Here is a 14,777-nt window from a genome sequence, read left to right on the forward strand (position 1 = left end):
TTGTCAGTGCTCTGCGGTTGTATTTGAACACGTCTGTTTCTTTACTTTCATGGGAAATTAACTTTCTGTCAGAGTCAACAGTTAGATGAGCATATTCCAATTAAATATCTCTGCATGGTTTGTTTTTCAGTGTCAAACAGAAATGTCAACATTACTGTCGAGATCTTTATTGATTTAGCCGATTAGACTGTTGTCAGACTATTAAATAGGTGTTATCAGTCGCTATAAGCACCGTAGATGTCGGTCGCAGCATTCCAGCTCTGAGAGAAACTTTTTCACCTCCTCTCAGCTGTAAAACATCGTTAGAGGTACTCTTACAAATTGTGTTTCATCATCTAGTGGTGTTTTCTCTAAACACGCAGTTTGCATGTGAACACATTTGTGCTGCTTTACAACACATCTGGAAATGTCCCAGACTAGACAGAGGGACACTGTTAGGATCAAACTGGAAGGTAAATGTGTGACCTGTGATCTTCATTCGGTGTAGCTTTGTGATTACGTTCCATATGTTCAGACATGAAGAGCTACAATAGCGGCACCAAAGTGAAAAAAAAAATCCCTTGATCCTTTGATCTGTAACCTGATTTGTTGTGCTGCTGCATTCCCCGAATGTCTTTGCGATTTCACAGTGTTGTCAGTGAGCGTTTATGTCTTCGCTACTGAATGTATCCGGGACAGTTTCTGATGGATGGATGGTTGCTGGGGTGTCAACATGCCAGCGCTTCAGGAGATGGACAAAAATGCACAAACATCTGGAAGTGTTTTCTGCAATGGGGTCAATCTGCTGAGGGCTCTCACGCAGCTACCAACATGAAGAGAATAGAGTTGTATTCACACACACATCAGCATAAATAGGCTAAAATACTGAACTGAACTGTACGTGTACAGTATGGTGCAATCTGTGAAACCCCCTTGGTTTAGTCAGCCTTATTTTGGCCTGTTCCTGGTGTCTCAGAGTTTAAAAGATGTGTCACAGAAAGGAGGGCATAATGTCTCCTCTGTCTCACAGGATGAAAACACTCATTGCCAGACGACACACAGGAGATCTGTAAGCTGCCATGACTGAAGCCCGGCTCTCTCTCCCTCTTTCTCCTTTCTCTACTCGTCTTCTTCCCAGTCACCTCCTTGGCAGGTTATCAGCCCAGTGTAGCACGGTATCCAGCCAAACCCTGGCACGTCTGTCCACTTCAGTGTGTTTTAAAGGACCATTTAAGACCACAAGTGTGCGTATGTGTTTGTGTATCCAGACACTACCAAGTAAATAAAGTTTTATACACAGTGGAGAAAGTGCTGTGACAGTAAACCACTGAGATCTAAAGCGCTCCTCTTGTCCTGCAGAGCGACACACCCTGCCATGAGTCAGTTGTGTGCATGGAGACGAATCACACGCTGCTTTGAAAAACAGGATCTCTAACAAAATGTTAAATATACAGTGTCGAGTCTGACACAATCTTTCCTTGTGTAGGCTTCATTTTTAATGCGGTCCTTCGCTGACTCACCTAATAATCATCGCCGCTTTTAGGACGAACAGACGTCATTTAAACCACAAGTGTCAGAAGAGTCAATTTATTACACATTTGATTCATATATATATAAAGTTATATACAATATAGTTACATACATACAAATATAAACTTCTACATCAAGACTGGGCTCATCTGACTTTCAATTAACCAACTGAAAAAAAGGTGGATTTCCTTTAAAATCTCTAAACCAAAAAGGCCCCAAGCCTTCACAGATTGCTCACATTCAAAATCCTCTTAATACATGCAGTCTTGAGGCTGATCGTCCTCTTAGAAATACCACAGGAAGGTGAAGTTACACATGACAGCACAGTGCAGCTCCGTGTTTAAACATCAACAGATACCGGCTTCACTTCATTAACTATTATATGAAAGTTGTTCCAACTGGAGATTGATTTGACAGCAGGTCAAAATAAACTCCAGGTCAACGTGTTCAGGACGCGTTGACTCCTGTTGTGAAATGTCAAAAACAAACAGATCAGCGAACAACATGTCAAAGACTGTCTGCATCGACTTAATTTGAAAAAGGCTGGACACCAAACTTAGTGTCATTATGAAGATAACTTATCCGAACATAATGAACAAGGTGTCAGGTTTGGGCTGGTGGTCATAGAAAAAACATTCAAGTAATGAAATGGTCGTTTTGTGGGTTTAACGAGAAAAGATCTTACAGACTTTACTGTAAGTTTCTCACCCAGACCGCGCTAAATAATTCTGGTTCTTGGATTGTACAGATCGACATTTATGGGATACATACAGTATATATATATATATATATATATATATAATACAATAATATATAATACGCACATTAGCTTTCTTGGCAAGAGTTAGATAAGAAGATTGATATTCTAATGTCTGTATGGTAAAGCTACAGCCAGTAGCTTAATTTAGCATTAAGACTGGCTGACCTGGTTCTGTCTGGAAGTAAAAACATCCACTTAATAAAAAGCTTATATCTCATTTATTTTATCTGTACAAAAACTGAAGTGTGAAAACAACAGGTTGTGGTTATATGGGGACAACGATAAGACTCCAGGAAGTCACTGCAAGGCTGAGAAATAGTCCCCCCCGTACAACCACAACCGTTGTTTTTACATTTCGTTTTTTGTACGGATTTAACAAACCAGATACAACAAGTTATTAGTGAGCTTTCCCTCTTTCACAAGCCAACATTTAGTCTGTTTTCATCTTACTCTGGTGTGGTTCGTTTGGGCAGTTGCGTACGCAGTAATCGTACTTTGGCGCGGACCAAAACAACCGGTCCGAGACCGTTTGCGAGAGGTGGTCTCGAACCGTTTCCAAGCAAACTCTAATGCGGTTCGATTGCAGTGAGAACCTAATCCGACCATATTGCAGGAAGTGAACTAAACCGCAGGGGATTACGGGCTGCCTGCGCCAGCGTTTGTTTATTTGGTCTGCTTTCATCTGTGCATTGTGAAACCAAACCAGACTAAATAGAAAACGAACCAAAAGTATAAATTTCACTCTGATACGGACTTGCCAAACGGACTATGACTTGTGTTTGGACAGAGTCGGGCTAGCTGTTTCCCCCTGTTTCCAGTCTTTGTGCTAAGCTAAGCTAACAAACAAATATGAGAATCTTCTCATCTGACTCGCAGCTAGAAAACAAATAAGCGCATTTCCCAAAATGTCTAACTATCCCTTATAATCATTTCAATAAAGCATCACATTCAAAGTCAAATAAAAAATCTTAGTGGTCAACAGTCGTAAAAATATTCTTCAGTGTGGATATTATGAGAAATGCACAGAAGGTTTTGTATTACACTGGATGACACTTAGGCCATGTGTACGTGCATTATTTAAAAAAAAAAAAGTCGCAACTGGAATAAGTGCAAATAGCTCTTAATATGGTCCCACTTTAAATGAAGTACATAATGTACGAACATTACTTAAAGTTTTGGATTCATGAAAGGTTTTCTACCAGTTTAAGCTACGTGTTAAGATGTAGAATGCTGTACATTAATTTTCTGAAAGGTACATCATTTATGATACTTCTGTCAAGAGTTGATGAAGGCTACTTTAAACCTTTAAGACATATTCCAAAGGCTCACCTTGGAACAGAGGTAATTGAGTGAAAGTAACACACAAAAAAGTGTTTTGCATATCAAATCAGATAAGGCACAGCTCTGGCATCAGGACTGTAAAGGCCGGGGAGTACTCAGAACGTGGCTGTACAACGTGTTGGAAATCAAAAGTGTTTATAGTTTATCCAACGCTGCGAAGGTTTGGGTGGAGGCAGTATAATGGCCCCTTAAGGTGTGGTCCATTTCCACAGGCACTGTTTCACAACACGATGCCCTCCACATTACAGGTCAGCACCTCGTTGTGCTGGACCTGACCCAGCTGCCGGTGGAACTGTCCCTGTTTCTGGGTCCTCCAGCAGTTGACGCTTCGTCCCAGTGTGATACTCTTAATACTGGGCAGGTGGGTCAGCATGTTATTTGGCAAGGACGCCACACCAGAGCCAGATAAATTAAGCTCTTGCAGGGAGTCTAGTCCGCTGAAGACCACAGGGTTCAGAGTCTTGAGCTCAGGGTTTTTGGAGAGATCAAGAACTTGCAGGCTCTGGAGGCCCTTGAAGCTGTGCGGCTCGATCTCCTGAAGCTCGTGGAGGCCACTGATGGATAAATAAACCAGATCTTTCAGCTGAGCAAAAGCTCCCTCCTTGATCCGTGTGATGGGGTTACCATCCAGATTGAGGTACCTCAGCGGGAGTCCCGCCAGCCTCGGTACGCTCGACAGCCGGTTCGCTAACAGATTTAAGCTCTGAATGTGTAACACCCTCCCTCGCAGAGTCGTGGAGACTGACACGAGCTTGTTATGAGACAGATCCACGCTGACAGGTTCGCCGTTAACTTTAGTAGCGAACACGTCCATGTCGAACTCTTGGAAGCCGTTGTGGCTGAGGTCAACTTCAGCCAGAGGGAGGCCGGAGAAGCAGCTCGGGGAGAGGCTCTCCAGGTTGTTGTGGCTCAGATCCAGAGTCTCCAGGTAACGCAGCTTGGACAAAGCATTGGGTGTTACCTGGAAATGTGAAGGCAAGGGAGAAATAAAGAGAGAAAGAAAACATTTTCAGAGTTAAGCAGTGGCATGATAATATTTTCAGAGTTGAAGATACAGTGAAATATAACTATACAGTGAGTCTTTACATATGTCTCTCAATAAATGTCAAATATGTTTTAAAAAATCTTTTAAGTATGTATGTCTGTAAATCTTTGAAAATGTGAATCTAATATTCATTCTTTTTTAGCTCTGTTTTGGTCTCCACCAACTGCTGACGAAATGTCTCTCTTTGGCTGCCAGGTCCTCCACTATGGAGCTGCTAGCTTTGTCTTTCTGCCATTTGGTGCGGGGGAGTTATATCACATGGGGTTGTACAGCTTTTTCTCCTGAAAACAGCTGCTTTCTACATCTAAAAACACTGTAAACATGAGCGGTTAGAGGGAACTAAAACAACAAAAAAAACATTCCAGTAAAGCTGGTTACACAATATCTATCTAAAGTTAGCTAACATTGGCTACAAATGATGTGCATATATGTAACACTGTAGCACCAAAACCCCCCTGAGTTTATTGAATTAAGGGTGGACACATTTTATTGATTATAAATTATAAATTATATTTCTTTTCATTTGTATGAAGAATGTGTAACTTTGTCATTCAAATAGGGCTGCAACTAACGATTATTTTCATTGTTGATTAATCTGTTGATTATTTTCTAGACTAATCGATTAGTTGTTTGGTCTATAAAATGCCAGAAAATGGCGAATAATGTCAATCAATGTTTCCCAAAGCCCAAGATGACGTCCTCTAATGTCTTGTTTTGTCAACAACTCAAAGTTATTCAGTTTACTGCCATAGAGGAGTAAAGACACCAGAAAATCTTCACATTTAAGAAGCTTGAATCAGAGAATTTTGACCTGTTTCTTTAAAAATGACTCAAACCAATTATCAAAATAGTTGCCAAATTATTTAATAGTTGACGACTAATCAATTAAAAGTTGCAGTTCTACGTTCAAAGGTTACATAACCTCATTACAGACCAAAAGGTCAACACTTGAGCTCCTCTAACCACTGACCTTTGTTATAAGATTGCTGCTGAGGTCCAAGCTAACGAGGGTGGTGTAGCCTGGACCAGCTAACATGGTGTCGGTGAGCGGGCCCATGGCGTTGGAGGATAGGTCCAGGTGAGCCGTGTCCAGTGGGATGGGGATGGGCATGCTGGTGCCGGGTCCCAACCCTCGGCAGTCCACCCTGGTCAGGCTGAAGCTGTCGAACAGGCCAAAGCTTTCCACCTCACAGTGGCAACCATGGTGGCAGTTCTTGACGCCGCCGGATTGGACAGAGACCAGCAGCGACAGGCCGAGCCACAGGAGGAGCGTCATTATGCTCTGGAGAGAGAACAAAAAATGAATCATTTACATTTCAAACATTTTTAACGTGCCATACCCATTAAGGTTAGAAAAGTTTCTCTTTATCACGTTCAAATCAATGGTCTGAGAAAAATGCACAACCTCAATTACCAGATCAGGTCAGTACACCTCGTCCAAAACTCCCTCCCAGAACACCTTGTTTGTGATTTTAGAAATTGGAGGAGCTGTTCCTGCTCAAATCAAGCCATCTTCAAGGTATTTGTTAAGCTTTGTGATAAGACTTTAAGCTTTTATTCGTGCAACTTGAGTAGCCCCAATTTGCCTCCCTCTTGGCTTCCCAACGGGTGTGACCTAATTTCTTTGATCAAAGAGTTCATTTACACTTTCTTAGTTTAGGTACTAGAATGAGTGTGCATGTTTGTAAAAATGAAGTACTGTAAATCAAGGCCCTTAAAATATCTCTGTCCTGTCTTAAAATTAGGAGAAATGAGATGTGCACACTTTCTGAGCACATCCTCTGAGCCTCATTGTGATAATTATACTGCATCTGAAATAATAGCAACCAAGCCTCAAAATGAAAAAAAATATAACAAAAGAAACAAAAGGAAACAAAGCCTGCCCATTCAAAAAAAATATGGATTAATAATTTACAGTATAAAATTAATTAAAAATCCATAAAGTAGTGAGTAAAATGCAGTATGTGCATATATAATAAGTGAATACAAATAATTGTAAAATCCACAATAATAATAATAATCTTTATTTATAGAGAACTTTTCAAAACAAAGTGCTTTGCATGATAGAAATGGCAGACAAACAATGATAAAGATTTTTTTTTAAATAGTTTAAAAGATATGCAACATTGAGCAAAAGAGCTACATGTGAGAAACAGTAAAATAAAACAATATAAAATAATTAAAATAATCATAAAAAAAAGCCAACTCATTTCAAACCAGAGAAAAACCTATCATACCTTTCTTCAGGTTTTGCCGTGACTGTTGCTGTTGTTCCTCTGTGTGTAAATGAGAGCTGAATAGAGCTCGCCCAGTTCAACTTAAGTAACGTGTACACACACACACATACACCCATAACACCAGAATAAGTATGAGAACTATTGGACAGAGGTTAAGAGTTGCGTAACAGGTAGAAAAGAACAGTCACAGTCAAGTGGCCCTGGCATGACACAGCATAGCGTGCGTTAAAGATACAACCCAGAGTTTTACAGCATTATGTCCTTGAATGCAATAAACTGGACATTACTGTGGGTAATGTTTGTTCCAAATTCCCCCAAAATGCTCAAAACTTAAAGGAAAGGGAGGGTAATTTTTTCATGAGCAAATCCAGCCTCTCAAAGAAATACATGCTGGTATGTTCTTGCAAGAAAAAGTCAAATACTAATGCTCTCTGATCCTCACCTGTTTTAAATTATGTGAAATAAGGGACTCGGGTTACGGCTGTTATCAGGTATATCTAACAGGAGTTATGCTTATTTATCTTGACTTATGTAAGAGGATGAGGTTACATAGCTGCATACAAGTACTCGTGGGTCAACATAGGCAGGCTGATTATCGTGGCTCAAAGTCTACTTGGACAGAGCGGATCACCTCTGTGCAGCGTTTCTTTTGTTTTGACCCCTGAACTCTCCGACTACTACTGGCTGCTTGTAATGCTGACTGTGAATGAGTTTATAATGTAATCACCTGAACTCTGTTACCTGCATTGAGAACACAATTTCACATGGTTTTATGTTTAATGCCATGTATTGTTTTAATCTTTATGAATATGTTATTATTATTTTCTTCTTCCAATGGTGCTAAATACGGGATTGTGAGCATTTCTATTGCCTCTCAACATGGCGACGGCGATCCAGCAGCACGCAGCTAACAGAGCTAACAGTGCAAACAACGGCAAAAGTGCGGACAGAGATACGTGTTTACCTGGGGAAGGGGGGGAGCAAAAGCACCTATTTGGCAATATTTCAGATTTAAACCCAATGCTATAAGAGAACTGTAACGTTAATGAGCCAATTTGCTGTGCAGGGTGGAAACACGTTTTGACCAAACAGGAATGGGCAGGTTTTTACAACTGTCAAATTGAGCTGAATACACAAATCTTTTTTCTGGTTGAGCTCTTCAGAAGCGTAATAGTCCGCCCATGGAACAAACCGCACGTACTGTTAAGGACAGGGTGGAAAACTTTGTAACAAGATGTTTCTACAGCAACTGCCTAACCGTTTATTTTTTGTGTATATCACATCATTAGCTGTCATAAAAAATAATAATATGGTCCTTCTCCAGCCTTTCTGCAATTACAAGTTTCACCTCAAGTGCCTCAAAGAGATCAGCCTTATTGGGAAACCACAGAGAAGCCATACAGCAGACTAAACATGGGAAACTGCCAGTAAAACCAAGATGTTTTCACTGGTCTTCAGCAGCTCGTCACCTCTGTGTGGTTTTGTGGCCACATCTGTCCGTCCCTCCTTCCTTTCCTGCGTCCTCTGCTCCATCTGTTGCTTCAGAGGAGGACTGTGAACTTCCTGCACCAGGTGTTCATCTCGACCTCTCACCAATAAATCTCGGCTAACGGCAAACTGCTGCCGGCGCTGCCTTCAAATCAGACACATTCTAACTACTGCAATTACTCAAAAGGCAGCGGCAGTTAGAGCGGCGAACCCCCTGAGTGGACAATTGGCAAAGGCCTGTGAAATCACGCCCCAACACCTTCTCACTTTCAGAGGACTTTTCACAGCGTTATATCCTGGGAACCTGCTGTCCTCTGAGGACCATCAGCCATTAGTTGTTTATTTATTTACCGTCCTACAGCCTCGAAACTACATGCAGACTTTTGCCAAACTCTCTTACTGTGATAATCCAATTACCATAGTGTGTTATCAGTGTAAACACAATCATTCAATGTGTCAAAAGCACCACTTTTATTGCCCACAAGCAATATACTTATCTAAAGTCTTTACAAGATGTTTTTTTTTTTTTTTTGCTTTTATAGCTTTTCGTTATCTAAATTCATGCAAAAAAGTTCACATTTAAAGCAGAATACAGAGTGAACTTACCAAACATAATATCTACTTAGTTCTCCCATTCAACACATTCATTTGCATCTATGTCAAACATCGATTTTTTCAATATCCTCCAGTGTTTCTGATGTACTCCTCATGTCATTGAGACCGCTCTGTCCTAATTTAATCTTCAAGTTGAAGGCTGAAAACTGTGTAATTAGAAGATGGATGCCACGCTAATCCTTTTAAGCCAAATGAATGCACGACACCGAGGAGGAGGCAGTGAGTTTTAAATTAAATTGATGGTGCTTAAGTGGTTTAAAACAATTAAACGGCACTGGGAACGCTTACAGTAACAGTGAATAAATAAACTCACAAGCGAGGAGACTGATCAAATTCATCAGAGTGCAGTTTAGCGAAGCTAGAAGAGACAGTATTACAGACAAAAGTGCTGAACGATTCACTGGAGGTGTAGCTAACTGCATGAATATAACGACCACTTCTGTCAATGATGAGGCAGTCTAACGTAATAGTTAACTTTACTGTAGGCTGGGCTTTCTTTGGCAAAAAAGGTGCATGAATTTTGTTATGCTGTGTGTTTAAGATAGGCCTGTGACTTTTTGGTTGTCTCGATATTTTCCATATTTACCAATTATGTCAACATACTGGTGTGTATGTATGTATGTTTTTATTATTTGACACAACAAAACGCTGAAAGAAATCCTTCACTGTTACTTTAACTTGCTTACTGTACCAATTTGGCGTTCTCTTTTCCAAATAATCCAGCCACGTAACCATCCATTCATGAAATATAATCACACACTTAAGGATTCTCCTTACCCCGGGAATATGCAAGAACATTGATTCAAGAGTGGCATTTAACAATGTACAAGACGAGCAACTTAAGTTATTCTGGTCAGTCATACTGTAAACCACAGAAGGGCGCATCGCCTATTACAAATAAATAGAACATTTTCCAATGATGCAATCTACCAAATGACACTTCCGGATATTCTCTTACAGTCATACTGTAAGCCACTGCCATTACAAATAAATAGAACATTTTCCAAAGATGTAATCCACCAAATCACACTTCAGGAAGTGTATGCAAAAGTAGCCGACTAGGCTAATGCAGAAGTAAAGGAGATATCGGTAAATTAATCAGCTATCGGCTTTTTCCTTCTCCAAACTATCGTTATTATATCGGCCTTTAAAAATCCACTATCAGTCAATCTAGTCTATATGTTTACTCTAGTACTATACTGTACTTCAGTACAATTTGAGGTAGTGGTACTTTACTTGAGTATTTCCATTTTATGCTATTTTATTCTTCTACTTTTTACCCCACTACATTTATCTGACAGCTTTAGTTGAAGTAAGTTAGTAATTTTTTGGGGGGATTTAGATTTTAAATAATAAAACCTGTGATCAGTTTATAGAATAAGATGCATTGTTATAGATTAAACTACCCAACAATATATTAAAAACAAAAAAAATAGTGGTTATTTGATTTTCGTTTTAAAATACAAAAATTTTACTTTTTATTTTTAAAGTTTAAATACACATTTTTTTGTTTTTTAATATCCGTTTGTGAAAGGAAAATTGAATGACCAAAAGATACACTGACCAAACAGACTGCAAAACTGGCATATAAGCCAAAAAGAAGAGCCCAATAATGGCTTGGTAGGATAGGTGCTGGTTTTATGATATAAACAGAGGTGGGAAAAGTATTTTAATGAAGTAAAAGCAATACTGCAAATATTATTTATCAAAGCATTGCTAAATATGAACAGCAAAATGTAGGCCTTCTTAAGTTTCAAAAGTATAAGTGCTCTTTTTGCAGATTATTTGCAGAAAGGCTCTGTGTCTGGGTTATATATCATTATATTTTATATTATTGAATTATTATCATTATGTTGTAACTAGTAAGGCTGCAACTAACGATTATTTTCATTGTTGATTATTTTCTCGATTAATCGATAAGTTGTTTGGTCAATAAAATGTCAGAAAATGGAGAAAAATGTCAATCAGAGCCCAAGATGACGTCCTCAAATGTCTTGTTTTATCCAAACTCACTGACCCTGTTTCCACAAGTTTTTTTCCTATAAAAGTCTGACCAACTGTCTCCTCTGTTGCATGACCTCAGTGAACCACTGCCATCATGCCACTAGGTTAGTTAACACAGGAGGAGGCGGTATACACTCACCATTTTCTGACATTTTGTAGACCAAACAACTACTCGATTAATCAAGAAAATAATCAACAATGAACATAGTCGTTAGTTGCAGCCTTACTAGTTACAACATCAAAATAATAATTCAATAATATAAAATATAATATAATCAAATAATCTGCAAAAAGAGCACATTTTGCTGTTCATATTTAGCAAAACTTTGATAAATAACATTTGCAGTATGGAAAAATAGACTGTAGACACTATCCTTTCCCCCTGAAGCTGGACTTACAGTATGTCCTCAATAAAATAGGTCATTAAATCAGATGAAAACATGAGGAGCTACTGTAAAATGACACAAGATGTTTGCTTTGAAGTCAACACAGACAATCAAGTTGAAAGACATTTGATACTGTAACCAAACACTGTTAGAAACTGACCTAATGGTAAAAAGAAATAGAAATATAGTAGTTTGACTCCCATAAATGACAGAAAAACACAACACAAACGTACAGAGATTTACTTTGAATTAATTCTACCGCCTTATATTGGCCTCATTTTATTTAGCAAAATAAAACCTCTGTCTTCATTAAAATATCTCTTCCACCTCTGTTTCTTTCATACAACCAGCACTTATCCTACCTAGCCATTATTGGGCTCTTCTTTTTGGCTTTTTAATGCCAGTTTTGCAGTCTAAGTTTCCACAAGTTTTTTTCTCCCATAAAAGTCTGACCAACTTGTGTGCAACTCTGTGCATTACCTCAGTGAACCACAGCCATCATGCCACTGGGTTAGTTAGTTAACACAGGAGGAGGAGGCGGTATATATACACTCACACTGCATGGGCACCTCAGCAGATCAGATTTCTTGCAGCTGTACGTGGCAGCAGACCTACGGAGAGAGATGAGGACTCCACCACTGGAGACTTTTTTCGGGATAAAAAAACACAACCCCCACCCCAAAAAAAAGTTGTCTATCTATCACATGTGTGTCGCGTTCAGGATGACAAACCCCGCCCCCTTTTACAGCTGTCAATCACAGCTCCACATGTCACCTCTGTAAGCATCATTCACAAACTCCATAAAGTTAGTGATTAATTTGCGGTAAAGCCTCACTAGAGAGAGTCTGGTCAGTCAGTCCAGACGGGGCGGTTTCTTAAACACAGAGAGGTGAAACCTGATCTGACCACAGCGGACCGAGGAACTTACTTTGGTGTCTTTCATCCGGACAAGTCAGCCGTTTCTCGGCCGTTTTTCTTCACTTCACCGCTCCCATGTTCCCACCAGACCCCCGCAGCGCTCCGGTTGTCCCGGTAGGTTATAGTCTGTCTGCCCGGTGGTCTACATCTGCGGGTCCCTCTCCGTGTCTCTGTCTGCGTCCTCCGCCCCACAGTGAACTAACCAGGAGCTGTGGAAACACTGTGGGACACTTCGTCTGCTCCTCATCCCCGTAAAGTCCTGCCTGGATTCTTCGGCTCGTTTTACCAACCGTCAAGACGACCAACGGCCACAATAAGAGCACTTCCTGTCGCTGCTTTCCAAAATAAAATGCTTCAAATGCAATTTCCTTTTTTTTTTTGCTCAGTCTTTTTTTATTGGTATTCTGTACAAAATCCAATAAATCATAATCAGAATAAAGTCATAATATTATAAAATAGTAATTTTACATATTATTTTCTTTTTTTCTCGTAAAGTTATGACTTTATTCTCGTAATATTACAACTTTTTCTCATAAAGTTATGACTTTATTCTTGTAATATTCCGACTTTTTTCTCATAAAGTTATGACTTTATTCTTGTAATATTACGACTTTTTTCTCATAAAGTTATGACTTTATTCTTGTAATATTAAGACTTTTTTCTCGTAAAGTTATGACTATTCTCGTAATATTAAGACTTTTTTCTCATAATATTATGACTTTATTTTCATAATATTACGACTTTTTTTCTCGTAAATTTATGACTTTATTCTTGTAATATTACGACTTTTTTCTCATAAAGTTATGACTTTATTCTCATAATATTAAAACTTTTTTCTCATAATATTATGACTTTATTTTCATAATATTACGACTTTTTTTCTCGTAAATTTATGACTTTATTTTCATAATATTACGACTTTTTTTCTCGTAAAGTTATGACTTTATTCCCTAATACTCCGTAATACATTTGCACTTGGGCCCTCACTGCATTAGACTTATATACTATATACTTACACTATAAACTGTGTTACCTTCATGACATTGATCATATGTTTTGCGGTTCCAGACAGATTCTTTTTAATTTTTTGTTTGCCTAAATGTCTCTTTTGATAGTAAAGGTTGCTGACCCCTGAACTAGACACTACGGCGGCATACATACCCCACAATGCAATGCGGTAGTGACAAAAAAGTTCATAACAGACGTTGACTGACAGCTCTGTAATGCTTCTATAACGCTTCAATTTAACTTTAAGTAAGTATAAAATTTCACTTTGCTGGGGCTTAATATATATTTTGAATTAATTCAGACTTTGATTCTCACAAAAAATGTTCGTTTTGGTCACATAATGAGGTTGGCACGGGTTACCATGGTTACACGTCTCCAAGCAACCAATCAATCAGCATGGAGGCTCTCAGGAAGTGATTACATCAATTACTGCTCAGTGCGTCCGAAAAGATATAACTACACTACTGTTTATTCACACAAAAGTATGTTGAACAATAGTACACATATTGGGTATGTAATGCACAGTTAGGGATTTCGAAAGAAGCATTTAACTGGTAAGTAGCCTAGCTAGCTAAATTACAACTTTACATCACAAACTTGCATTTTCACCACACATGGTTCAGGTTTTTCCTCTTTTTTTCTTTTTTAATTTTACACACAACACACTCAGAATTTGAAAGAACAAGGACTGAAACTGTCTCAACAAATATAGTCTCAAAAAGGCAATTTTCTTGACTACATATACCAGGGGTCAGCAACCTGCAGCTGTGGAGCCACGTGGTGCTCTTTAGCTCCTCTCCAGTGGCTCCCTGTGGATTTATGAAAATGGAAATGAATAACTGTTTTTTTTTTACATTTTCATTTTTATTTATCATTGTTGTAGGTCTAATGTACAACGGAATATTAGGGGCCACATTGAGGCAAAAAATAAATCTGAGATTTTGAGAATAAAGTCATAATATTACGAGAATAAAGTCATAGGTTTATGAGAAAAAAAGTTGTAATATTATGAGAATAAAGTCATAATATTATGGGAATAAAGTCATAGGTTTATGAGAAAAAGTTGTAATATGAGAATAAAGTCATAATATGAGAATAAAGTCATAATATTATGAGAATAAAGTCATAATATTATGAGAATAAAGTCAGGTTTATTAGAAAAAAGTTGTAATATTATGAGAATAAAGTCGGAATATTATAAAGTAGTAATTTTATGTGTTTATTTAATTTTTTTTCTCGTAGTTATGACTTCTCTAAATATTACGATTTGCTAGCTTGACCAATGTTATGCTTTTATTTTTGAAGGCCCACACGTGTAACTTCCGGTCTGTGACTACTGTTTAGGTTAGTTTTGACGCACTCTGGTGGAGACGCCGCAAAACAAACCCACATGAAAAAGAAAGCTGAACTACAGCGTTGCGCAACAAGGCGGCGGTTTGTTTAATTTGGCCTGAACACATCTTGAT

The 14,777-nt window shown here is 38.6% G+C and overlaps 1 protein-coding gene across 3 annotated transcripts; it reads right to left on the reverse strand.

Annotated features, from left to right (window-relative positions):
- Positions 1–1,550: 1,550 nt before the first annotated feature.
- On the reverse strand, positions 1,551–12,694 carry tsku (tsukushi small leucine rich proteoglycan homolog (Xenopus laevis)). 3 transcript variants are annotated; one of them, XM_037775376.1, is made up of 4 exons: positions 12,314–12,694; positions 11,942–11,996; positions 5,626–5,937; positions 1,551–4,571 (listed from the first exon to the last, which is right to left on the reverse strand). In XM_037775376.1, exons 3-4 carry the CDS (start codon positions 5,929–5,931, stop codon positions 3,831–3,833), a joined length of 1,047 nt encoding a protein of 348 aa, XP_037631304.1. In that variant the 5' UTR covers positions 5,932–5,937; positions 11,942–11,996; positions 12,314–12,694; the 3' UTR covers positions 1,551–3,830. The 3 variants fall into 3 exon arrangements, with proteins under 3 accessions (XP_037631304.1, XP_037631302.1, XP_037631303.1); XM_037775374.1 differs by lacking the exon at positions 11,942–11,996 and having other exon boundaries at positions 12,314–12,690; XM_037775375.1 differs by lacking the exons at positions 11,942–11,996; positions 12,314–12,694 and adding an exon at positions 6,893–11,927.
- Positions 12,695–14,777: the final 2,083 nt, after the last annotated feature.

Source organism: Sebastes umbrosus, chromosome 7 (genome assembly GCF_015220745.1).
Source record: "Sebastes umbrosus isolate fSebUmb1 chromosome 7, fSebUmb1.pri, whole genome shotgun sequence".
NCBI classification, from domain to species: Eukaryota; Metazoa; Chordata; class Actinopteri; order Perciformes; family Sebastidae; genus Sebastes; species Sebastes umbrosus.